Source organism: Ambystoma mexicanum, chromosome 3p (assembly GCF_040938575.1).
Source record: "Ambystoma mexicanum isolate Mex_15411 chromosome 3p, UKY_AmexF1_1, whole genome shotgun sequence".
Taxonomy (NCBI): Eukaryota; Metazoa; Chordata; class Amphibia; order Caudata; family Ambystomatidae; genus Ambystoma; species Ambystoma mexicanum.
Window position 1 is genome coordinate 278,697,936 of NC_090925.1, and position 27,942 is coordinate 278,725,877.

At 44.6% G+C, this 27,942-nt stretch overlaps 1 protein-coding gene across 2 annotated transcripts in view; it reads left to right on the forward strand.

Moving 5' to 3' along the window:
- Positions 1 to 27,942, forward strand: part of NKAIN4 (sodium/potassium transporting ATPase interacting 4) — a 409,197-nt gene that overhangs the window by 243,735 nt on the left and 137,520 nt on the right. For both annotated transcript variants that reach the window (XM_069650783.1, XM_069650784.1), the window contains exon 2: positions 19,361 to 19,498. In XM_069650783.1, the coding sequence (XP_069506884.1) occupies positions 19,361 to 19,498 (138 nt within the window). The remainder of the gene's footprint in view (positions 1 to 19,360; positions 19,499 to 27,942) is intronic.

A 27,942-nucleotide genomic window follows, 5' to 3' on the forward strand; every position in this document is an offset into this window, starting at 1 on the left:
AGGCGTGGACATCCCGGCAGACTATTTGTCTTGCCATCCAAGAGTGCAGAATCTCAAGGACCCGATGGCCGGGGATGACACTGTAAACATAGCAGCCATGATAATGGAAGCTGCTGTGCCAAAATCCATGTCAGTTGTTTACATTGCAAGGGCTATCAACCAGGACACAAGCATTCAAGGGATGGTGGAGCAGCTGAAGTGAGGGCAGTGGAAAGGATTACAGCATACAGCATACAGCTAAGCATTACACAGCATCACACACCACAGGCTCAGTCATTCATCCAAGGTCTGTGGAAAGTGAGGAGCGAACTTATGCTGGGCCCTGAACAAGTGCTGCTACGGGGAATGCAACTGGTGATTTCCATGTCGCTCCAGGAGGAGGTGATCAAACTGGTGCATGCAGGCCACCAAGGGATGACCAAGACAGTTGCGCACCTGCATGTAAAAGTGTGGTTCCAGAGCTAGAGTAGAAGGTGGAGGACGCCATTGCTGTGTGCACGTGGTGCCAAGCGGCAAGACCGCTGGCCAAGGGCCCACCTATTGCCTCTCCGGTCGAGCCGACACCTCATGGAGTGTCCTGAGCATGGATTTTGGTACTGTTCTACACTCTGCATTTCCTGGTGGTGTTGGATGAGTTCTCGCGATTTCCAATGGTTCAATTCACCCAGTTGACCGCCGCGAGAGCTGTTATCCCAGGCCTGAAAGACATCTTTGCAACTTTTGGACTTCCTGATTCAGTGAGGTCAGATAACAGATCTCTCTTCCAAAGTGAAGAGCTGGCTATGTTCCTTGCGTCATATGGAGTGGAGCACCGGTGGATCATGCTATGTTGGCCCTGTGCCAACGGGGATGCAGATAGATTAATGCAGACTCTCAATAAAGCTTTCTGCATTGCCCTGGAAAAGGGACAGCCGTTGGAACCTGCTCTCACAGAATTTCTGCCGGCATACGGCTCCCACCCACCCCATCCAACTCCACCATGGGAGTGTCCCCGGCTGAAGCACCCTTTGGCCGGAAGGTCCAGTCGACCGTCCCAGAACTCAAATCCAGACAGCCAACCATTGTCGAGTAATCTGTGGTCCAAACTCGGCACAAGCAATCCAGTAACAAGGAATCAGCATGCCAGGGGCTGGTGGAACAACCCCTAAAAGTGGGGGATCAAGTGCTGGCCCGGATGACAAATCCTATGCACAAGCTGTGCTTACCCCATGACCCCATGTAGTGGAGGGTCAAGCCTCGTCAAGGCACAATGGCCACCATGACTCGAGGAAGAGAGTTGCTTACCTACTAAGAAATTCCTGTCCGGTCCCCGCTGGTGCCCCGTGGACTGGAGCCGTACTGATCGATTGGGGAAGAGTCGATGCCTAGGGGCTCGAGCTGAATCACGAATGTAAGTAGAGCACCGAAAGAGGCAATTATAGGGAGAGAGACTGTACTGTAAATATATGTTTATAAGTAACAGGATTTTTGGGGATTAGAAAGAAAAGAAATAGATACCTTGATTCCTGGTTCCAAGATTAAGCGGAATGGTATGCACTAAAACTGCAAGTGGGGGTATTATCTAAGGATTCCTGAGATAAAGCAAAAAAGAAGAGTGCCCTATTAAAACTCCAATATGGGGTAGAAATTGAGATGAGATACATTTACTGGAGATAGTAAAGGAAGGGGTACACAAAACATTAAAAGTGCACATGTGAATGGGATTATAAATATGTCAGCGTAAAACCTTTATTGTGTCTAAACTAGGAGATATAAAACGATAGTAAAAAATTAAGGTGATCATCAGATTTTTAAATTAAGAAATTGACGTCAATCAAGAGGATAAAAATCAAAGGAGAATAATAAATAAATAAGAGATTCTTAAATATCAATAATAAAACGAAAAAAGAATATAATTTCATAGATTTTGAAAATTGGTTAAAAATGTGGTTTATTGGTAATGGGTGGCGATTGATGGTGCTTGCTCAAATCAATCAGTATGGTATATTTGATAAAGTAAATAAAAGAATAAAAGATCTGGTAAGTATTGGCAGCCGAAATTGACTTGTCACCACGGCGGACACTTCCCTTTTACTTCTATCAAGGACACTGCCAAGATATACACCCCAAATAAAGCAGTATCATGCAGAGTGGGTGAAGAGCACAACCGATAAAACAATTATGCCGTGGCCTCAAGAAGTTTCCTTGTCAAAACCAGTATTGCGACATATGACAATATGCTACATATAAGGGGAGGAAGTTGCAGAAAAGGTTGGCTGTTTTAGAATTATGGAAGATGTTCCAGAGCAGGAAAGAAGATCTGCCTGCGAAGAAGTGGATTGTTAATCAACATAAAGGGGAGGATGTAATGCCTTCAGCTCCTCTTCCCCCTTCCGAGAACAAGAGCGCAGACACTGAGAAACAGGGATTTTATCCTTTTAAAGGAATTGAAAGCAGAGGCAGGGTATGTTAATCCGACATACAAGCCCCTTACTCAAAACAGTGAGGACAATGTGGAAGAGAGCAAAAGTAGAGAATGCAAATATATGTCAACACGCAATGAAAGTAAACAGCGTGATGAGAGAAAGGACAGACAGATAGAGATAGAGGAAGATGCAAAGAGACAGAGAGGAATGAAAGACAAGACTAAGGAAGTGATGATATTACAGAATTAATGGATGGGAGGCCATTTATTACTCAAACTAGATGACAAGGGAATTGATGGGGTTAGAGAAAGGGGAGAAAGAGAAGAGCGGTACAAGAAAGAAAGAGAACAAGAGAAAGCATATAAGGAAGAGAAGGAAAAAGAAAGAAAGTGAAAGGAAGAACCAAGAAGGTATGAGGCAAGGAAAGAAAAGTATAGCTTAGAAGAGAAGACACGAGAGGAGATAGAAACATAGAGAATGAAAGTACATAGGTTGCAAAGAAGGCAAGAGGAAAAAGAGATGAGTGAGATGAGGAGAAGGGAAGAAGAGAAGGACAGGAGAAGGGGACAACAGGATGATGAAATAGATCTTCTATTCAATTAAGGCATGGTGCAGATTGAAGCAAGAGAATGATCAGAAGAAGAGAGAGAGTCACAACAGCCACGCAGGGAGATGCAAGGGATACCGAGAATACAAATATAGACTGCCGAACATGTAGCAGATATCATAGGGGAAAGGATTGGGGATTTATATAGGCAAATATGGAATAAAGATTGGTATAAAACCAAAGAGAATGTTAAATGATCTCTATCGAGAGAAACAGGGAACCCTGTCTGTAAGTAGTTTAGATCTTGATGATGAGGAAAGGGACGAAAGTCATACAAGTTGGGGCATAATGATGCCAGGTGAAGAAAGGGAAGAAAACAAGAAGGCACGAAGAGAGGGCGCATGTGGTTTTTCGAAAGACTCACATGTAGAAAAAGGGGTAACATGGTCAGACTTAGAGGACCCTAAAGAAAAAACTCTAGAAGCTACACCATACACTGAGCGACCACAAGTACGATCATGCAGGGGATATCTCCCTGCCTTATGTAAGCAGATTAAGGTCCCTGCCAGGACAGAGACAAACGGGCGAGACTAGCCCCATCTGGAAAACAAGACGTGTATATGGGTATGATTATGGATCAGGATTTACCCAATTCCCGTTATTAAAGAAAGGGGGAGGACGACCACAGTGTATACCATGGCCACAAATGGACAAGGATCATTTGAAATGTAAATTAACTAGTTTGACTTCAGGTGTGGGAAAATTCATTTATTAGTTAGAGATAATGCCATAAGGAATGACGTTAGCAATAGGTGACATAAAGGGCCTGCTGGGAGACGGCTGCCGACATTTGGAAATGACCGGGGTATGCGAGTGTGACTGCACAAAACATGACACACGATCGAGCGCCATTTAACAATTGTAGAGCAGATGTATGGCGGGCGCTCAGGGTACAATATCCCGATCCATCAGACATAGGTTTGATTATGACTAGGAAAATGGGTGAGGATGAATATCCTGTTGCCTTTATTCAAGGGCAATGGCGTCTTGAGACAAGAAAACCATGGGATAAAACAGTGGCAATTTTTTACCACATTTTGTGTCAGGGACTGCCTGAGCCAATGCAAAGGCAGATTAATTCTGCCTCGCCGACCATCATCTCATGCGGCGTGCCTCAAGGGTCCTGCATCTCGCCCACTCTCTACAACATTTTTACAAGGCCCCTCTTCTACATCCTTGACTCACTAGGTATCTCCTACATGAACTACGCGGACAATACTCAAGTCCTCCTACCACTAACAGGTGACTATGAATCTGATGCTAGAGCCCTCAACACCATATACACGACTATCCAAGTTTGAATGGCCCTGAACGAACTCTGTCTCAACAGTGACAAAACAGAGCTTTTCTTGATTGGGTCGACCGAAACCCTAAGGAATCTCAATACCCAATTCAATCACTTCACTATTGATAACATCATAATCCCAGTCTCTGATTCAGTGAAAACGTTTGGAGTCTACTTAGACTCAAAACTCTCAATGACCAGGTAAGTTAATGCCATCGTCTCTGCCGCGGCATACCATGCTAAACTTCTAAACGCAGCCAGACCTTTTTTATCCAAGCACAATTGCCTAACCATTGCCAGAGCCATAACAGCGTCAAGACTCATCTACTGTAATGCCCTTTTCTTGTGCACATCAACAAAAACATGGAGAAGATGCATGTTATCCAAAACAGCGCTCTTCAAGCAGCATTACGCACCCCCAAAAGAGAACACATAACCGCAGCCAGGAAACAGGCACACTGGCTACCCATTATGGGAGCGTGCCCAATTCAAGACCCTCAGCTTAAACCACAAATGCGTCCACCAAACTGACCCTCCTTACTTTCACCAAAGAATGCACCTATCCGCATCCACCAGACCAATCAGAACTCCATACTCCAAGAGGTTTACAGTTCCCAGAATCAAGCGAGTTATAGCGGGTGGAGCCAGTTCCCCTACCTGGCAGCCCTGCAATGGAACGCCCTTCCGCCATCCCTTAGAGCAGAAAATGTACACATTGCCTTCCGCAAAGCGGTCAAGGCGCTACTCTTCCTCTAATCACCACCACATGCTACTACTACCTGTTTCATATATTGCCTGCCTAATATGTATAATGTATGTAACTAACCTGTATTGACTCCAAAGGCATCTCTAATGCCCCATGTAACTAAGCTCATCGCATGTAACAACGCCTCGATGCCCATGGGCTGTTTGCACGCTATATACATCGAAATAAATAAATAAATGAATAAACAGGTAGGGATTGAAGCAAAGCCATGGGCAGAAATACAGTTGACTATTGTACATCATTGTCGATTGTTACAGGAGAAGAATAAGAAGAAAGCTGAGAGTACAAAGCAGGAGGCAGTGAAGTTAGTTCAGAAATAATGTTCAAAATTAGCCATAGAGGGAGCCGTACTGATGAGTGGTGAAGGATGTTACAGCAAAAGAGATCCGACCAGTGCAGCAAAGCACTGTAGTGTACCCTGGGTAATATTTTTGCCCAAGAGGGAGAGGGAATGGACCTAGGGGAGGACGAGGTGGATTTCAAAACCCTCAGGGAGGAAGAGGATTTAATGGCGGACAACCACAAAACAATGTTGGAATTGTGGGAGGATGGGACATATAGCCAGAACATGTAGAAGTAGACAGGGGCATGGAGCAAAATTGCAAAACTCCAAGAGGGGGGATGGGCTGTGTTCCTCAATACAATATAGAACCACAGGAGTATTATGCCAAAGATCACACGCAGAATCAGAAACGTGCACCGCAAACATAGCAAGCTTCATTATAAATGTGACTGCCACAAGGACAACCGCAGCAAGTGCCTATGCAAACACAACAGATCAAAACCCAGCAAGCACAGGCACAACAAGCCATGGCACCACAGTGGAATATGAATGCATGAGTCCCACTAGCACCCACGCCTAGAATAGGGAGTAGGACCATGGAGGAAATCAGTGATGGAACGAGCTTCCTGACAATCTCAGATTGGAAAGTAGCTACTCGCTATTTAGGAAGCAGCTGAAAATGTTACTTTTCGATAATTCGTTACATATTCAGCATGGACTCCCTTGAGTCCCCCGTCCTCTCTTTTTATGTTGTCCTGTGATCTGTCCTCTCGTGTGCTTGTCGCGCCCTGATGCTTGCGAGCTTCGGCGCGTTATAAATAAAATAAAAAAAAAAAAAAAGTGACACCAGACCACCAACAGGAAACAAGGGTCAAGGTAACAATAAGAGGCAGGACATTTTCATTTCTTGTAGACACTGGAGCAACTCGTTCCTGTGTCGATGAGGGAAAATACACAATGACAGGCATTGCCATGAATGCGCAGGAATTCTCAGGGGCGATGAGCTTAGTTCCTTTTACATACAAATTACCAATCTCTATAGGAAAACACGACGTGTCTGTGACATTATTTTATTCTCTGCAGACACCAGTTCACATATGTGAGCGTGACTTGATGACAAAACTTAACATGATGATATCTTTTACTGTTAAAGGAATAGTGTGCTCTGCTCCAGGGATACATTATATTAATGTGAATGAGTTTATATTAGCCTTAACAGGCTAGAAGGCATTACGAGGTGTCCCTTTAGATCCAGAAGTATTTTTGTATGGAGTGATTGTTTTATTAACATGTTTACCCAGGCTGGTGGGTAAAATGTTGAGAATACCTGAAAAGGTTTTGTGTAGACCAGAAATACCTATGGATGATGGAGAAGGACAGGTTATCCCCTTAGAGTTAGGAGCAGCAGTGGTCAGAGAAGAAAGGGTGGTTCTCCATGGGACAGATGATGAGGGAAGAGGTTGGAGAGCTGTGATATCCCTCGGTGACGGATGTAGGTTGGCAGACAAGGAGATTTTTAGGGATGATTACTCAGATGATTGAACAAACAGATAAACAAGGACAGATAATGAACAAGCAAAAGAAGAAAGGGGTCAAATCCGCAGAAGTTCAGGAGGAGAGAAACACGTAACGGTCCCTAATCAGAAAACTATTCATGATTCTTATTGAACAAAAGGCTCTTGACGCCCTTTTTAAATACAGTGAGGGAAGTTACTTGCCGAAGCTCAGGTGTCAAATATGGCACCACCAAAGGTTTTCAGTTTAAATCTCGGTTGAAACAATTTCGATGGATCACAAGATCGTGAACAACCAGGAACAAAGGTGGTGAGAAGATTTTCCAGATACTGTGGCGCCACCCCATTGCGATATTTAAAGGTGATGGATCCGTTGTTTAACCAGAAGCCAATGTAAACCTAATTAGTATTCTTCATAAGTCTTACTTATTGGATTAAAGTGGGGAATAGAGAAATACTGCAGAGAATGGCAATGGTAAAAAAGACACTGTAGTTTTTCCAGGAAGATTTAGAGAAAGTGCCAAATATTTTATGGACTACCAGTCCATATGACGTGGGTCAGATTTAAAAACAAGTGTTTCTCAATTCCCCTTCATGAGGACTCACAAGATTTGGCTTAATTTTTGTCTAGAAATACGTGCCACAAACATACTGGTTTACCTCAGTGGTACTGTGAGTCCCCCTCAATCTTTAATAGGGTCCTCTAGATGTACCTATGCAATGTACATCTTGAGAGTGCAATAATTCAGCACATAGATGACATATTAGAATGCAGTGAGACAGAGAAAAGATGCAGAGAAGACTCAGTTCAACTCATGACCATACTGGCAGAGAATGGATACAAGGTAGACAAAGAGAAGCTACAATATAGTCAGATAGAGGTCCTGTATTTGGGACAGTTTATCTCTCAAAAAGGGAGAAAAGTGACACCTGAAAGAGCAGAAGCAATTATGAAGACTTCAGAACCTAAACCGGTGAGGGAAATGGAGCAATTTCTAGGCCTATGCAACTACTGCAGAGCCTGGGTCTTTGATTAGAGCACATATATTCGACCACTTTTAAAATGACTTAAAAGAAGCACAGGTAGACAAAAGTAAGATAACATGGACAGATGAAATGACTGAAGGATTTGAAGAATTAAAAACAGCGATCAGTACAGCCACTGCTAGGTACTCCAGACTATCATGAATAATTTTACCTATTTTCCCATTCAAATGGAAAAGTTATGACAGCAGTTCTCACACAGAAAATGACATTATGACGTGGACATAAGCCACTGTCCTATTATAGTGGGATTTTAGATCCAGTAATGAAAGGCACTACTCTTGCTAACAAGTGTTAACTGCTGCTGCACATGCTATTGAAAAAGCTTCAAGTATTTCAATGAGGAGTTCAGTGACATTATTTGTTGAGCATGCATTATTTGCCATTCTAGGGAACCCCAAACGTACATTGACTACACAAAGAGCATCAGGATACAAGGTAATTATTTCAAAACCTGCGATTAAAATTGTTAGGTCAGAATAGTGAACCCAGCAATATTTATAGAATAACCAGTAGGAAAGGATGATTATGAACATGATTGCACAACGTATACTGAATGTTGTGATGATATTCCCCGTGTTGGAGAAAATGTTCTCGTAGGGGCGTACATTCTCTTTATTGATGGTTCTTCAAAAATGTACCAAACAAATGGTGAATGGCATACTGGATCAGCAGTAGTGAAGCTTAACCGTGTGGGTGAATTTGAAGTAGTGACAAGTGCGTGATTGCCTTTGCATTGCTCAGCACAGGCTACAGAATTAGTGGCACTTATTGCTGCACTTCCAAGATATGAGGATGAGGAAGTGACGGTGTACTCTGATTCCTCCTATGTGACATCAACTGTACACGTAGGTTTGTCATGTGGAAAAGGAGCAACATGCTTATTGAGGCACTGGGACTTCCATTGGCTATGGCCGTCATGAAATGCGCAGTCCACCCTAAAAGAACAGACATGATTTCTTGCGGTAACAAAACTGCAGATGTAGAAGCCAAAAGGGCAGCATATTTTCCAAATATTTCAGAATTTGAAGTAGAAAGTGTTAAACATATGTCAGAACTGTTTATGATGGTAAAGGAGGGGTTTAATATCTTGTCTATCGTTCAGTTAATTGAGTTATAAGGTTGAGCCTCACAAGAAACGCAAGACCTATGGAGGAAGCGGGTGTGTTCTTTATCCCCCACTGAGGCTATATGGAGACGGGATAGCACTGGAAAGCCAGTTATGCCTCTAGCATTAATGAGGGTAGTGCTGGAGCAGCTTCACTACCCTGCCCATATGACTCAAGAAAGTCTTGCTGTTATGATTGCAGAAGATTGGTTCTCACCAAGTTTATTAGAATATGTGGCACAGTTTATTGTAAATTCCATTGTGCGCCAGAAATGTATAGCAGGGCACACTTGCGAACAGTGAGAGGAGCAATTCCTACACCGAATGGCTTGTTTCAGCATCTACATATAGATTATGTGGATATGTTGTAGACATGCAATGGCTACAGGTACATGCTGTTAGTAGTATTTCCTTTTCCAGATGTATTGAGGCAGGTCCATGTATGCACCCCGATGCCACATGCGCTTCCAAGTTGCTTGTGCGCAATGTGTTTCCAAGATGGGTTGTGCGGGAAGTCCTGCAGTGTGACAATGGACCGCATTTTGTAAATTAACTATTTGAGCAGGTTACTATTTTATTAGGTAGCATACATTCTCTTCTGCCTGTCACCCACTGGTGAATGGGATTTGTGAACGTTTAAATGGACTCCTTAAAGAGAGGATAGCTAAAATCAAGATTACTTTAAAGATGGGGTGGTTACATTGCCTACCCCTTGCATTATATGCACTGCAAAATCAGCCTGGCTCAGATCACCACCTAACTCCTACTGAGTTGGTGACTGGACGCCATATGAGAATACCTCTTGCTCCTCCTACTAAGTTCGAAACTGATACCGACAGTGTAGCAAAGACATTAGGTGATGAGATGCATAATTATTTGGCAACTATGACTGCTAGTGTCTCTTTAATTTCTCAACAGATCAAGAACCGGAGGGAGAGGTTAAAGAGGATTGAAGAAGACAGCCAACCAACTGATCCCGACAGTCTATTGAAGCAACCTAGTATATATCCAGGGGACCAGGTGCTGGTACAAAAATGTGTTCGTGCTTGGAATAAACCCCGTTTCGAGGAACCATACGAAGTGGAAGAAGTTACTCCCACAGTTGGCAAGCTACAAGGAAAACGAGCTTAGCTGCACCAGCACAACATCAAACCGTCAAAGGGGAGACCTTGACTGCTCCTGCATCTGCTGACAGTGAAGCAAGAGAAGAGGTTCTGCACATGCAGACCAGATAGGTTACCAAGAGCAAATATACTTATATGATATGTAGGCATATACGTTCCCTTAACCAATCCCTCCCTTCAATAGGTTTTACAGTTTGCCATGTAGGATGATGTCATAGATGACGCATATCGAGGTATAAAGCCTCTGTATAATCAAAACCTAAGTGTGAGTGTGTGAACTACAGTTTGTTGTTCGCCAGATTGCCTAACTTTATTTGAGCTGACAATAAAGTAGTACTTTGCCATATTCTTTGAGACTGTCGGGTTATTTGGGTCTGAGATCATTATTGGTAATCCCATCGAGCACATGAGACGCTTCAAGGTGCTAGAACAGATGGTTCTCTCACGATCTGCCCTTCAGAATTGCCCTCAAATTCTATTGCTTTAGAACCCGCATATATGGGAAATGCAGGGGTGGATTTTTTGGGGGATGGCTTCTGCTTGTAACATAAAATAGCCTAGTTAGCATGGCACAAACAGCTAGCATGATCTTCGGTTAACTTCACAGTACAATTGGTGCCATGCCACTATGCCCATGTGACTTTAATTGTATGTGTGTTTTGGAATGTGTACAAAGGAGCATTAGAACAAATCTACGAAACATTTAAACACAGTTGGTCATGCCTGTGAGCAACGCGTTTGAGGGTTCCATCTGATGGCAGAGTGGCACCAGGCTATTTGCCAACTTCTCGTTTTAGAGTGGCAGCTCCTGCTGGCTGACTTGCTGCCACCAGATATCCAGGAACTGATTGTAGCTCCCACTCTTAAAATCTATATTTCAGTCCCTACAAATCGGACTCATAGTGCACGGATTGGCCCTACTATTTTACAAGACTGTAATAGGGAGACCCCTCATCACCTTTGAAAAGGTTTGGCATCTTCAAAGCAATGATGTTTCCCAGGGCTTGTTGTTAACCCCATCAAGTGGGGCATATGGTGTTGCTGTTCCCCATGTTAGTTATCAATGTCACGTCTTATTTAGTGCCTCACGAAGGATGACTCTCGCTTCTATGCACTATAATAATATGTGTTATTATTATACTTTAATCGTCAACAGTTAATCAACATCAGAAGGACGAATGGCTGAGTGGCCGTGCCACGATTCAAAGTTGCATCTATCCTTACAGATGTCAGAGGGGAGCGCTTAACATGCTGAGCCATCATTCTTCTGGGAAGACAGCCCAGCAGTAGCAGGCATGCTCTTGCTTATATTACAAATCCAGTGGTGCTTCTGTAGATAGTACAATTATAGAGACCTTTTTATATTTTTGTGTATACAAGTATAATGTTTAACTTTACTTTATGAATTGATATCCGAAGTAAATTAACTATTATGTTAGACCTGTATTTGCAGGCTTGTTGAATATACATAATTTTGCAGGGTAATAGAAAACTGCCATTAGGGTAAATTATGAAAGCACCTTGTTTTCTGGTTTTGGTTAGTTCAACAAATAAACAAAGGCGAACATGAATGTTTTCCTTCATACTTATTCGTAACAAAGAAACTGAAATATGGGAAAAGAGGTCTCTTAACTTTTTTGGCTGTGCTGTCAGTCTAGCCTGGAAGGCCAATGTCTTTGCAGACTGGCAGCTGGGCGTGTCTAGAAAATGAGGTGCTACCTCATTTGACGCTGCTTGTTGGGTTCTTGCATTCAATGCTATGTTACGTTATATGGCACTTGCATAGCGCCTACTTGCATTGGTATTGCCTCGAAGCGCTGTGGCTCTGGGGGTGCTTATTTCTTTTTAAAACCTTTTCTCATTTGACTTAAGAGTGAAAAACTCACAGTGGCAAATAATCTTTTTTTTCATAAGAAGAAATGGGGATAAGTACAAGTACAAATATCACAAAATAAATATGGATAAAAACTGATGGAAATCTAGAGGGAAATACATACCAAACAGTAGGAGCTTTAAGAATATTGAATGGACGCGTTTTTTCCTCTTTGGTGGAATTAGTTGAGAGCAGATGGATGGCAAAGACCCGTGTCATTTAACATGTTGCTGCTGGTTACTGTGGCATCGTTTGAGAGGTTCACACTGGTTACTGTCACTTTAAATTTCTCTTCAGAGCTCTAATTGAAGACCATGATCGACAGGCCAGGAACATTCCAGAGACATATTAGAGAAATTTCACATCAATTAAGTTCCTTTTTTTCCTCGCATAAAAACGCGAGTAGAGTGCTTCTGCATTCAGGCGGGTCGCCCTCTAGAGAATAATACAATGATTGTCTCAGCTCCAGCAGTGTTGGGGAGAAATGCACAGAAATGACTACTAGACATTCAGGGCCTAATTCACAGAAATGTTTTATAATGGCCACCCCCTGTTGGAAATCGCTCTGTGAATCAGGGCCTCAGTGCCTTGGATACTTAATGATCCAGACTCTCGGTGAAAAACCACAACGAGGGTGTGAGACTGTGTGCACATTATCTGGGCCGGAGCTGCAGTCTTTCCTCTATTTTTTCAGAGATAGGCTAGACGCTAAGGGTGCAACTCTGACAATTCAGTGATGAGCTTATTCTGGAAAGGTCGTGCTCATTATCATTAGTTTTGGCCATTAAGTGGTGCTGTAAGCACTGCTTATACGCTGAAACTATTGGCACAGGAAGTGAAGATAGGAGAGAGAGGAGATCTGTGGAGGGAAATAGTCTGTGGGTGGTGTTTGGCTTTTTACATACCTGTTGACCACCCATGGCCATTCTACCCCCAATAACCATTCCCACCTACTTTCTGCCTTTGCCCCATCCAAAACACCTTTGTGGGCTTTCTTTGAGTTAGCTCTTACCATGGCGTATCTTCAAAGTATGGGCTTTTGTGGGCCTGTCATTGTTATTTGTGAGCAGTCCTTTCAAATGGTTAATGGCTTAACTGCAGTTGTAAATCAGCTCCTAATGTAATAAAAATCTCTTAAGCAAATGGTGCCTTCAGCTGCTTAATTTATAAGTAATATGTGTGCCTGACATCTGCTCCTTGCACTGAATGCCTGTTAAAAACAAGCATTGCAAAGCCAATCATTTTGGTACTTTTGTGGACATTTTCTTGGGCATGGCTTCAACATGCTCCAGCTCACCATGCAGTCAGTCCATACAAGACATACCCCCTGGTGCAGGGAATAGTGCAGGGAATACCTCTTCTCCAGCTATCTCTACTTTCGGCTCTGCGCCCCATAGAATACAGTTGAGTCTCACAATAAATTTGGTCCGAGTGCACATATAGCTCTTTCCCTTTTCCTTCTCATGCCTTCCTTAACACCTTATCTATCCCTCATCCTCATCCCAACTATTTACCTGACTTTGCTCCTACCTACCCCTATTGAATGTTCTATCATACGCCTCCTTTTCCTCTCTCACAGGCAAAAGCGCTCCGATGCTATGAACTATGGCAGTAGGTGCTATACAAATGCAAGATAACATAACCTTGAATAGGCATTTGCCATGCATTGCCTTCTTAAGACCAGGTGCTTACACCATTTCCTAGCTGTTACCATGTTTTTTTAAATGTTTTATTGGTTAATTATCTTTCAACCTTTAACATATAGCAAACAGCCTTCAATTAGACAGTCACACAACCTGCTATGAACCCGTCCAAACTTACAGTCTTTCCTTTTACTCTCCCCCAACCTTGGTATCCATCAACAATGCCTCGACAAACTTTAAGGCATCAATTGTTAGACCAAGTTGGTTTGCAGTTAGTAGCCTCTCCCACAGTTGGTCTTCCAGTCGTGGGTCGGACCATGAGTAGTAGTCCCCCATTGCCCTTATTCTTTGATCACTTAGAGCAGGACAAGTAAGCAATACATGTATGATTGTTTCAATAGTGTCCACCTTTTTGCAGAAAAACGACAGTTTGCTTCCTCTAATGTGATTTGTTTTTTTATTGACATCACTTCTCTTGTGGCTAAGATGTTGAGCCTGCACCTTAACAAAAGGTCTCTGTTGTGAGCAGAAGGAAACGTTATCAGGTATAATGGGAGTACGTTGAGTTTTTTGCGTTCCCATATGATGTTAATACAATATTTGCTTTTACTCTTTAATTCAATAGTCTCTATCCAATCTTGGATCTGTAGGATCTTTTTCACCTTATTCGGGTTTCCTATTAAAGTTTCCATCTTGATCTTGAAATTATCTAACTATTCTTTACAGTGCGTTTTCCATCTTGATAGATTTTTATCCTTTGTTGTCTCAGAACCCGTTAATATCTCAAAAGGAGTTGGGGAACCTCTATCACACATTTCCGAAATAGGGAGATTGTTTTCCACATGACTATTGATGTTAATGATTGAAGTCTCAGTTCATGTCTTATTGTGGCTGCTGGTACTGAGTTGGGTAGTTTAGGATCTTCCGCCAGAAAAAGGCTTCACATAGCTCCCAGATCTTCCAGGAGAGATTTACAAGGGCTATATGGAGGTGCCTAGAAAATGCCTTGTTTGTATTGCTGTTATACGGAAAAACCTAAAACATTTATTTTCAAAATGATTTTACACTCCCCGCCTCCCTTCTTCGCTGCACCACTGCATATTTCTGACACAACGAGAAAAATACAATTTCTAAAAAACTATGTGTCTGATACAGGGGGCAGCCCTTTTGAGCCAGAGAGGGCCCTGAGAGACATGTGTGTGCCTGTCAAGGCCACCATGAGCTCAATTACAACCTGAAGTGTAATACGAGGCGGTGCACTCCTTCATTGTAAAACAATTGTGACCCTACTAGTCACCTTATACTTGGTATGGATCTAGGCAATAATGAAGGTGCTTTCAGCCACAATTACCTCATCCCGAAATCCTATCAGTATTTCAAAATGGCAGCCCAATATAAGAGGGTCTGTCCTTGTTTCTCATGCCACGGCAGATCCTTGTTAAAGTAAAAATGGACCGAGGTTGCTGTGCACCAGCAACTTGTTATAGTGCACCTTGTGGGGTGAGCTTTCTCCATGAAAGCATTGGGAATTAGTGCTGCAAGGTTCTAGATTGAAATGTTGGAAATTCACTTCCCACATTGAGGTCTGATGCTGGTGCCCGCAAAGTGAAAATCAGAAAAAGCATGCCAGTCCTGTTTTAGCAAATCTTTGAGCCAGGCCACATGGTATAGTGACTACTGTGGGGTTCAATATAGCCCCTGAAGGCCAGAAATAAAAAGGCCAGAGTGATTTGTAAATGCCCACTGAAATCAGGGCCAGCACAGAAATGGTGATGTCAGACACGAGGCCTATCGAACCTAAAACAGGGCGAAATCTCCAAGGAAAGAAAGTGGGCTGAACGTTCAAAAGTGCGAAGATATGCGCAATACATTTCAGCAAGGAAAAGAAAAACATGTGCTGACAATGCCATTTCACTCAATCCATGAAGAGCTGCACTTTTACTTAAAGAGACAGCCGTGCGTACATTATCTTCAATGTAATACCAGATTGTGCTGCAGTCATCTAAATTGAAACGGAGCTCATTGCAATTTACAAGAAATAAAAGAATTTCTTTGTTATTTCTCCTCATCCAAATGACAGTATGCAGAGAGAAGTGCTTGCTAGACTTTCAGAGTTTAAACGTGGTTTTCTCATATAACTGCCCTATACATATGGACAATCCAGAAGTGAAACTCATGTATTTTGAAACTGTGAAAATATGACATATGGATAAGGCCCAGGTAACTTATAGGATGTCATGTAAAATGCATTTGTGTGTGAGTTGAAAAGCCATTTGCTTGCAGGGTACGTGAGCCGGTCATTTCGTAACCTCCAAGATCTTTCCTCTGCTGCCCTGAAGACACCGGCATGGGTGTCAACCATCAATCATGGCCACTGCATCATAATATGAAAGAAATACACTGCTTAGATGTAAACCGGTGGGTACTTATAAGGCCAGGCCTGTTCTTGCAGCAGAAGTGACCTTGAGGTCACAATTCCCATAAAATGCCCATTAGGGTTGCTATCAGGGCCTCACAGGCCTCGAAGAGGGATAGTCTAAGATAAGCATCTGTTAGCCTCTTCCTAGTCCCATGTGTAAGGATAAATGAAACTTAAAGGAACAAGGGTGGGGGCTGCAGTTTGAATAATAGAAAAATACATTGTATTGCATAAATAGGGCAGCGTAGATGCCGCAATGGTAATTACAGACTTTTATTAAAGGTGACAGCCATCCCCTTTGAACCATGCTAAAGTGATGTTTGTGTGTTAAACATAACTAAAGTTATTAATGAAAATTTAATTTGACCTTCCCTTGATTCTGAGATATTTGAAAGTTGGTTTGAGGATGAAGGAAATAAGTAACATGAACATTATGAAGGGGTATATTTTTCACTGATACAGCTCCTGAGTAAATGGGGGAAAAACACATCTCTGCATAGGAAGGGTGTGCTGACTTGAGATTAGCATCATCTGATTTGCCTTAAAATGTAGTTCTCAAAAATATATTCATACATGTAAAGATTTGAAAATTTAGGTTACTTGCCATGTTGATAGATTTTGTGAGTTTTAAACATGCTGAGCCCACTGTCAAATTGGGTTGATGAAGATTTCTCCTCCCACCGCTGTCCAAAACTGACTCCCCTCATCTCCTTGTCCTATTAGCACACAGGTGGGAGGTGGGTAGAGAAAATCAACCAATCCCTTTTGCGGGAATCATGACAAGTTTGTGATGTCATTTGCCGTATAATAAGTAGATCAGTTGGCATTAGAACTTGGCTTTTGGTCACTTGTTCCGGGAGGTAACCTGCTGATGAACTCTTGCGAGAAAAATCCCAGCAGAGAGGCCTAAATCTTGCAGTGGAGACTGGAACCAGGAGACATAGAAGCTGACTGGGACCCCTGGTAGGATTTAGAGGAGACTCTCCTTGACTGACCCTTGCTGTCCCAGCAGGGCCCTGCTCTTCCCTGAGGCCCATTCCAATGCCTCCCCTGTAAGTAAAACTATCCCCAAAGCCATAGATTGTGTAGGCCCTGCATTTTTCAAGTATTGTTTTAGTTATTTCCCCATAGCAAACTATCCTGTTTGTTTGTGTAGATCATTAGCATATTTAATTAAAGTAAATCAATTAATTCCCCTATAGAAATCACGGAATGGGTCTTGTTGGCATTCGAAACCCAAAAGCTCTTCCCAGTGTATTTTGAGCCGGTATAGACAGACAGATTTGCCAAAAGAATTAATCCCAAAACCCTGTTTCCACGTGAGTGTGAAGGGTGCAAAACAAAACTCCCCATTGATTCCCTTCATTTTAAATCAGAAGTGTGAAGCAATGTACTTCCTTTGCACGTGTGGTAAAACCAAAATTCCCCATTGTTCCCTTTAATTCTAAATCAGAAGTGTGAAGCCTGATAGTGCCTTTGTATGTGCAGGGTGCAAAACTAAATTGCTCCCTTGTTCCCATTGTGGTCTGATCAAAACCACAAAGCCCTGCCTGTTCTATTTAGGTGTGGCAAAACGAAATTTCCCATTGCTTTTCTGTCCCCCATATTTCATTTGTGGTAACAAGTAGAAAAAGAAAAACAACTTTGCCCCTTGAATCCCTTCTTCCAAAGAGTGAATTTTTATCAGAAATAATCCCCAAAAAACGATTTTCCCTTTGTGTCCCTACTCTCTGCCACTGGCCTTCAATTCAGAGGGGTCAAGTCTAATTGATGTTTGGAGGGTGGGGGTCGCTGGGAGAAAAGTATTATAACCAAATCGGCAATCACTGTGTGTCTTGAACTGTTATTGTTCTTCATTGGTGGTGCCTTTTCAGAAATCATTTTTGATCTTCTGTTGCCACAGAATTGGTGGCTGATGTTAGTCTGGTTGTAAAACTTGGTTTAAATAAATATATTAATAAATATATTCTTACTACACTCCGGCCTGGTTCTTAGTCCATTGTGGCACTGGGCACTTTTTGGGGTCGTGTGCGAGACGGGTTGGAGGCCTTACTAAAGTGAACCGTAACAAACTAATAGTGATTTGTTGTGCGCTGCATTCATTGGCGGAACAGGAACTCCCTGAGTTTAGTGAGACTGCGGAATAAACCGCAACACTACTCGTTGGCACTTCTTAGTGCTGGGGTTTACCCGGGACAGACAGACCGGCCTTTGTTGAAACTAGAAACTTAAAAGGCAGGTGGGCCAGTATCGATCACAAGTCAGGCATGTCACAGAAAACCGAATATTTAACTCCAGGATTTTTCTTTTACAAACCTTTGCAATCTGGCTCTTGTAGTCCAATTGATGTGAAGCAATATGGCTGGTCCCAGAAAGCATTTGGCTGTAAAGTACCCCTCCCGCACCTGGTCCCTAAACCTATATCATCAGTGACGCACAGTCATTTTGTAGCCCTGACCAATCCATCTGGTGCGGTAGCCTGATATGTTCCTGACCCTATCATCCCACCAGCAAGCTCGCCCGATTTCCCGATGGGCCACGGCACCTCTGTCTCTGGAAGCCAAGAAGTAAATGCTTTCTGGTGCCCTCTTCTAAGCCTGTGAGCACTCCATTACTTTTTTGGTACACACAGTGCTGGAAATGGGAATTATTAACTGGGGGAAGTGAGGGTTGGGTGCATCGCCGAACGCAGGAGAATTTTCTACGCTCCCATCCCCTCCCCTCCCCCATGAATAAGCATTTCCATTTCAGGAGATCAATTAGTTATTAACATCTGAAAAATAACCCAAAAGAGGAATGTTTCCTAGGAAGCTGCAAGTAGGTATAAAAGGTGTGCATCTTTTAAAACTGCAAAGAGCGCCTAAATATTGTGTGCAGCATGCACTACTAACAGAGACATTCACTTGTACCCTGACAAGACGGTCAAGTGGTCTTGTGGGGAAGTCTCTGGATTTTCATCCCGAGAACTGGTGTTCGATCCTGGTTTCGGCAAAAGCAAAGTAAAAATATTAAAATCCTTGAAGGACATACACAGAGTTGCCGGATCTATGATCCGGGGAGATGTAATTTGCCAGATCTTGGAAGATCCTGCCCAATGACCAGCAGTGGGTACATATAAGGGGTGCAGTTTGATGTCGATCATGTGCAGGACTGCAATCATTATTACGATAATTTGGCGCCACCAGATTTCTCCTGTCGGGTCTAGCTAGTGATCACCCGCTTGGGTTTGCCTTCTTTGTGATGCTTTGAGGATGCATTGTTTGTGACTGTGTACTTGTTGTCTCCGCAGCTCGCCGCCTTGGAAAGACAGGTTTTTGACTTCCTGGGCTACCAATGGGCCCCCATCCTCGCCAACTTCTTCCACATCATCATCGTCATCCTCGGCCTCTTCGGCACCATACAGTACCGACCACGCTACATTGTTCTGGTAAGTGACATTGTTTCAGGCGCTCTGGGATTAACCTCTTAAGTGCTAAGGCCGAGTATGCTCGTTCTGGGTGCATGGAGATTCCATTGTGATCATTTTTCTTAGCAGTTAAAGAAACCTTCCCCTGGACTGGTAATTATAGAACAAGATCACACCTTTCATGCAGCTTCAGCACTTTCAATGGGCCGGTTTTAGCCAGCCTTCAGTACCCGCACTTCTCATTTTTTACAATAAAGTACAAGTACTGAACTATTGTACAGTGTGAAAAATAAAATATTTAATTGAATTCTAGCGGAATGAAGGAATAAGCCCCTGCACCACTTGCTGTGGAAAGCACAGCCTTCTTTCTCCTCCTGTCTCCCCCAACCCCAATGGTCAACAGGTCTCCTTCAGGGTCCACTCCTGCAGAACAAAAGGAGACCCAAACATACAGCTCCAGGACTACGAGTGCGTTCACTGTGCCTGCAAGAACATTTAGTTCATTGGACTGTACCGGTCCCTCATGTTGCCCTCCAGAGATTTCACGTGGACTGTAGAGTCATTATGATGATCAGCAGCACCTGAAGAAAAACATGGCAATTACTTTTTAATGTGATTATTCTTTTAATATTCTAATTTGTTAAACGTTTAGGTGGTTGGAAGTGTGATGGGACTTTTCTGACTGAAAGCCTACACCCAGTTATTTACCATATATGTCCTTCTTACTAAACCATGAAAGTGAGCAAAACATTTTTTAAATCTGTTTAATACTATGCATAAAAACTAGGAAGTTCGTGTGAATGACTTCCAGCAGGTGACCTTTTCTTAAAATATCTGTTATTGTATGTCTTTAAGTGTTGAAAGTGAAGTGCCGTAAAAAAGAGGGCATTTTGTAGTGTTTGTATTCTGGGACTTGTAGGTGTGTCTTTAAGGAAATAAAGCTTCAATGATACACTTTTGGCTTAACATGTTTCTGTGGTGATGTATACATGGTCACGTTGCTTTAGTATGCAATTTGTGTACTTTGCAAGTACATTTTATAAGATTGTGTTCTTTGAAGCCAGCATCTAAACTTGTTTACCAACTAGAACCCTGAAGGTATGTGGTCAGGTGGTTAAACTGCACAGTGGGCTGAAATCCCAGCTTCACTGCTTGACAAAAGATGTGATGCTGGGCTAATAAATAACCCTCACTGCTTTACCTGCAAAACCTCCATAGTTTTTACATCCCAAAACTAGTGCCAAAACCAGGCAAACTCAGTCTGTTATTGATAAACGTCTTTGAGAGACTGCTGCATTAGACTGACCATGAAACTTAAAGTTAATGACTCAAGAGTGAACCCTTATAGTCAGACTTCGATTGGAATCACTGAGATGTTCCAGCTCATCATGCTGCCAAGCCAGGCTCAGAAAAAAAGAGGTACTTGCACAGAATTAAAGAGGGCCGAGAACATGACTGGGGGTGGGGGGGGGGTGGCGAGAGAAAAAGCACACACATAGAAAGAGACAGGAAGAGCGAGACAGACATAGAAAGTGAGGCAAATGGAGAGCTACATAAACGGAGTGGGACACACAGAATGGGACTGGTAGACATGCATAAGAGAGCCCAGGGAGGAGTCTGGCTAGGAGCAAGGTTTAGACACTGCACACGCTTTACCCCAGTCCCTTAAAGCTCAGATTGGAGAGTACCTGCCATTCTTTTTCACATTTAAAGCACTGTCCGTCGCCCTTTCTTCCACTTTCAAACCCACAGCTGCTCTCTTTCCCCCTTAACCACCTCCCCAAACCTTTTGTGCTGTAGTGTCCACTAAGGACCTCTTGGTTAGCTCCGTTTTTTGGCCAGTTGACACTTCCTCCTCCTTTCCAAGAAAGCCTTCTCAAAACGTTTTTCTTTTAATATTTAAACGAGTTGACAACCCTGCCTCCACCACCCCCGCGCCGTTACCCCCGTAGAGCCTCACGACCTTTTCTGTTTCTATTTTTACTGGCTGCTCCTTTTTTCAAACTCTTTCTCACATTTGTTTTTCAAATGTTTGTTTTCGTAAATCAGTTATCTTTCAATTCACTTTTTTCGAATTTAACATCAGATACGTACATCGCTCTCATCTCACACGATTTTGGCAGGTGTCCGCCCGCTATCGAAATATTTCAATCACCCGCCAAACCCCTTACCCATTCAATGGGCTCTCAACTTCCCCAAAACAAAATGGTCTGCTTTCATCCGTGCTTGGGGCCTAAAAGGGTGAGAGGTATGTACGCACGTATCCTTCTATGACTGAATGAGTGTCTGAAGGGTGAGGACACTTGTGGGTCATCGGATTTCCCTCACAAAGGGGTTGAATGCTCAGACACCCCCATTTGACCATTAACCCTAAAATGGACTGAGCCCAAATCTGAGTGCACTACTCCAATCGCTCTGCTCAGCAGTTATCATGCCTAATCGTCCAGCGATCAGGGGCACTGAGTACATGGATGCTCCGGGGGCTGGGCACCCCCAAAGGAAAAGCAATCTGGCCCAAATGGCAAATCAGACTTACAATGGAACTTACCTAAAATCTGGCCACCCGGCACCCCTTCGGAAATTGAGAAGTTGGCTCCCATGTTAGCAATGCTGGAATTGACTAAATATAATGGGGAACTCACCCCATCTCCCACCCCACCTACCCTTCACGCAGAGGGACGGGGGTAGTAGGTAGTGTGGGAGATTGTCAGTGATGAGGTCAGTGATGAGGGCAGGACTCAAGGGCGGAGCTACGTGTTGAATAATGTGGGTGCCCTGAATCTCGGATGCTGGCTGCTTTGCATAAAAACCAAGTGCATTTTGGGAACATAAGAATGGCCACCAATTTATCAAACGTCTGTAATTGTAATTCAAATGCGCATTCCTTTGGAGCATGCAATGCACACTGGGTGTGGTGCTCATTTCACCTGTCAGAATAGTCACCATGACAGTAAAATGTTTACAACGCATGAGACACACATATATATACAGCTCTGGACCATTTCATTGCTCCAGTTTGGGCTGTCCTTGAGAGTAAAGGACATTTCTCAGAGGCAGTTTGTCAATGTTGATATATCATCCTGGCATTGAGATTCGCAGCAGATTTCAAATGCACAGTGTTAAGGTGATTTGTGGAACTCTGGTGCAGAGAGCTTCCTCAACTTTGGACGTGGATTTTGGACCTCGGGTCTACATGGAACGGCATTATGGCAAGAATATTTTTGCTGGAGCGCAGTTCCATCTTGTTCCGACCCAATTCCTCTCCTGCCTGCTAGAGATCTAAGCCTCTTTTATTATTAGGTGTTTTGAGGGGGCGGCAAGGCAACACGATGGGCTGAAATGAAATGCCCTGATAAATATGTTGAGAACCCCTAACAGAGAAAGCCTAGGCGTGCTAACATGGACGCAGCTTGTGGAGGGGTGTGTGGGGTGACACACCCCTTCAATTTGAAGACTAGTTGAGGTTTTGAAGTTCTGTCGGGGGTGGGTGTGAGCTGATAAATGGCTCACATGCTGAGCAGTGATGGCTTTGATGCATTTTCTTGCTCTTGTTTTCTTTGTCAAGGACTGTCTATTTGGCAGCAATTCATGGGAAAGTTTGTAAGGACAAGGTCATCTGCAGTGACCCTGCGTGTTAATGTCCAAATCTTTAATGAAACAAGTTCATTGTCACTGTGTGATTGGCCAAACTTCACATAGCTTTCTGCCTGTAAAGGTTTACTTTCTGGAACTGCAAAATTGCATTCACAAAATGTGCAACAGCCAACTAAATGCCTGTTTCAACAATGATGAACCCCACTATTAATACAAACTGAACAGTTTACAGAAATGCCAAGCTGCATCATGCCATGTGTGGGTTCCCTTCCATGCCTTGGGCGGCGCAGTCGGCAGGGCCAGTGAGGGACACCAGACACAAATATTAGCATTAGGCCACATTTCTTATTACATCTCTCACATCATCAAAATGCGACGGACCATGACATCACCAACTATTACGTCATTGTTATGTGATCATTACATCATCACTGATGTCATCATTACGTACTTCAGCGTGGGGGGTGGCAGTGGCCATTGCCCATGCTCTGGGATGGACCTGAGGGAAATATGTGATGCCCTAAACCGACCAGACCCTCTTGTCCTTGAACGGACTGGCAGGGACCTCTCTTAGAGACCCTGGCCAGACACCTCACCATTCCACACCAAACCTAGGACCATAACCTGAATTAAGCCCTCAATCTCCCTTCCTGTGCTTCCAGTGACCCAAATGGTTGAGCCGATAGCTCAATTCAATGCAATGTGCCCCCACCGACCACCACAGGGCCACTGGCCTACCGGCCAGGGGTACTCCCCACCCTTCCTGAACATTATTTATATTCGTCTCACGAGACAGACTACAGCCAGACACTGTCGCACCCCCACCTGCGGGACTCCCTCTGATGGTCCCTTCATTCGTACATACATATACCCCGAGTTTTGCACTAATTCTACAGTTGCCCGTTGCAGAAGCCACCCAGGAATTCTTGGATGCTCCCATCGGATTGGGCCGACCATTGCACTTCTGTTTAACCTCTGTGCAGCCCGCAGACATTACCCCCACCCGAAGCAGTACCCTTTTTCGCACTGCTGGCCAATCTGCCAGTCTCATGCCTGGTGGCATTCCCCCCATTGGTAGGAGCCTTCTAGAGATATAAAACAAGACAGATTAAACATATATCATATCAGACGCTAGACCAGCCCACTCAGCGACAGAGCCAGCCCTGGAACTGGGTGCCCTCGCCGGGGCCATAAATCTTTACTGTCCCAGAAGGGAGAGGCCCTCCCCCCCAGACTGCACCACTGATGTGCCCAACATAGGCCTAGAGCAACGGTCCTCAAGGCCCGCAAGAGACCCCAGTCTGTGCGCGATGCAATTCAATCGCCTATATTAATCCCCTCTATTCCTAGCACCAGGGTGTGGCCCCAACACCCGTCCCTCAAACGATACCCAGAGAGCCTACTGAGCCCAGCCTGAAACCCGTGGCCCTCTGATCTCTAGCCCCTGACCTACGCTGACCACCATCTGCCTGAAGTCCCCCCATCCTACTCGAAGTAGGACCGGACACCTACACATATGGCTCCGGACAACAGGATTGCCACCTGGGGAGGGCAAGCATCTATCATGTGAGCCCCGCCTCACACAAAATCACAACCGGCACACTTGTCTTTTCAGTAAGAGCACATCCCAGCTGAAGGGGGAGATCATCTCACCCGCCACACCCTTTGAGAACCGATAACGGGGTAACCCACAGACTCTCTGCATGCGTCCAGCACCCTCGGGTCCTGTCCGCCCAGTCCCTGCAGACCCTCCTTGTACAAAGCCCTCCAGCCCCGCTTGCAGTGGGACCCACACACAAAATTGTTTCTGGACACCAGGACATGCCACCATGGGGCAAACATCCATCACAACAAACCCCCAAGAGACCACAGCTGAATACCTGTCCCTTATCCTGGGCCAGTGCCAATCAGAAAGGTGTGGCCCCTCACTGGGCACACCCCAAGAGCAACGATACCCAGGAAGACCACAGACACTCTGCCTACGCCCAGCGCCGTCGGATTCCGATCTCCCAGCCTGCACAGGCCCCTCCTGCCCACAGCCCTGCAGCCATGCTTGGTGTGGAACCTCTACCCCATAGCTGCGGACACCGGGACTGCCAGTAGGAGGTAGGCCCCCATCACACCGGCTCCCAAAATGCACAACTGCATAACATGTCATTTAGCATGGGCCATAGCACGGCAGAAAGGTGAGCCCCCAGCCACACCACCTGAGAAACGATACCTAGAGGATCCCGCAGACCCACGGCCTGCGTTCAGCACCCCGGGATCTCGATGATCTGACCCCGGCAGATCCTAACTGTTCCGAAGCCTCCCTGAGGGACCTTGCACACAAATGGCCCCGGACACCAGGACTGCTACCAGGGGGGCAAGCATCTTTCACGAAAACCCTGTGAAACCACCACTGCAAACACCTGCCCTTTAGTCTGGGCACATGCCCAGCAGAGGGGTGTGGACCCCTACCTGCCACAACAACCACCTGTGAACCTATACCTGGGAAGCCCACAGACCATCAGCCCACATCCAGTGCCCTCAGATCCCGATCCCCCGGCCCCTGCAGAACCCAGCTGCCCGAAGCCCTCCAGCCCTGCTCGCGTAGGGACTCCCCACACAAATGTGGCTCTGGACAACGGGATTGCCGTCAGGGGGCACCCATCTAACACACAGGCCCCATCCAAGGCCACGAACGAATACACCCGACACTAAGCATGGACATCTTCTTGCGATCGCTCCCTACTTAACATGACAGGTAAATGATGATAGCATGAAAAATCTCACAGAAGGACAACCCTAACCCCTGTGCATGCCCTACTTCCTTGTGAAGGGTCTTGCGTGCTAACACCTGACGATGACCTGAAGGAGAGGGCCAGCCAGGCCTCTTCTCCCACCCCTAACCCACTGATTGTAGCCTCTGTTTGTGCGTTTCCCACCACTATTGTTAACCTCACTGGATGCATGAGTTCCACTACCTGACTACCCGCACCAAAGGTTCAAACCAATATACCGCCAATGCTTAGACTTGGTAAACGAATTCCAGTCAATGCCCCAATCACTTCAAACTTCAAACCTGTCGCACGAGTCCCACCTCCATGACTATCGACCATGAAAGCTCAAACCAATAGCCTGTCAAGGCTTAGACTTGGGAATCTAATTCTAGACAATGGCCGTATTGAGTCAAACATGCATCTGTTGTCTTTTTTCAGTACTGCCCAATACCTATTCTGTAAAATTGCACAATTTGCATCCCCATTTCCTCCCAGAAACTCCACCTTGGGGTCTACCCAAAACATCTAGAACAATCCATCCCAAAAAAAGGAAACAGTTGCCACGTTTCACTGTGCCCGAATCGCACACCTAAATTAGGATAAGGCATAGACTAGTCGTTGTCACACCTTGCAGAAACACCTCTCACTAGTTGTAGCCTCAGTGCGACATTCATCGTTGCAAGCCACATAACGTCGCTACAAGTGTATCACCCATCCCGCAAGTATGTCACTGCCATATACAAAACTTGTTAAAATCAAGCACCCCAAGTACACACAATTCAGCAGTTTAGCATCTAAAACATTAATCAGAGAAACCGAACCAGAACTATCTCTAAACTCCCTGCATCTGTTCATCACCTCTAATTGGAATTCCTTTACTGCTGAGCCCCCTTTTAAGAAAAAGGCAAACGGGGGGCTCCAGATGCTACACAGCCTGTGAAAGGGGGCATGAGAAGGCCAGTAACCACCCTGCATAGCCAAGGCATCATCACGCTAAACCTCACAGGCCCCAGCCGACCCTCCACCGAATGCGAGCATAGTTTCATGTGCTGTCACACTAGACACTACGACAAAGTTTCATGGCTTTTCATCCAAGCGTATTATACGGTGATCATCCCAACAACCATGTTATTTTAGGGCAGCATATTATATAGCCGGCTGTACATTTAATTCACGGTTCCGCATTGACTTATCTCCTGCATCCCCTGAAAACCCCCTTCCGAATCTAAACGAATGCAGACAGATACCAGTTACTGCCTAATGCAGGAAAACGAAACTCGCGTCCACCCCCTGGTCACGCAGAATCTGTTGTGCCACGATCTGAGGATGAAAACACACAGCGGCATCCGTGGGAGGCCTATATCTCATAATGGCGAAAATAAATTGTTAAGCTAGGAGTAGGGTGACTAGATGAAAAAAAAAGGGACACGCCATAGACATAGAAATAGGACTAAAGTAAATCCAAATAAAACTGTAGTCCTACTTCTTTGTCGCTAGCCTGCTGCGGGGAGGGGAGCTGTGTTCACAGGCACACTCCTCTCATTGGAGGAGAGCTCCGGGGAGGGGGAAGAGGGAGGAAATGGGTGGGTGAAAAGTATTTCATGTCCCCATTCGCGCAGGAAGTGTCGCGCCGGGACTTGACTTCGGGATTTCAAGATCGGGTCCCAGCAAAAACCGAGACTATAGCCCTTGCAAAGCCAGGATGGGGTTTATAAAATTTTAAAACTCCCAGGACCCCGGGATGGAGGGCAATTTCCCGGGACTGTCCCAGGAAAACTGAGACATCTGGTCGCCCTAGCCAGGAGCCGCCAAATCTTAAGTGGCAGCGGGCCAGCAGGAAGTACCGGGTTCAGCTAAGTTCCCGCATATGCTCTGCCTGGATGCCATTACAACCGATTCAGAAATGGGCATCCAAACTGTAACGACCCTGCAAATAGCCAACAGATCACCCTACACTTGTTGGTACCCGCCTCTGCTTACATCTAGACACGTCCTGGCTCCTACATGTGCCAATAAAACCCAGACACCAAACCCAACAATAACTAGTTGGTCCTTGTTGTGTTCCTACTAGTTTGCCATTGATACCAAAAGTCCTGCAGAACGCCCTCC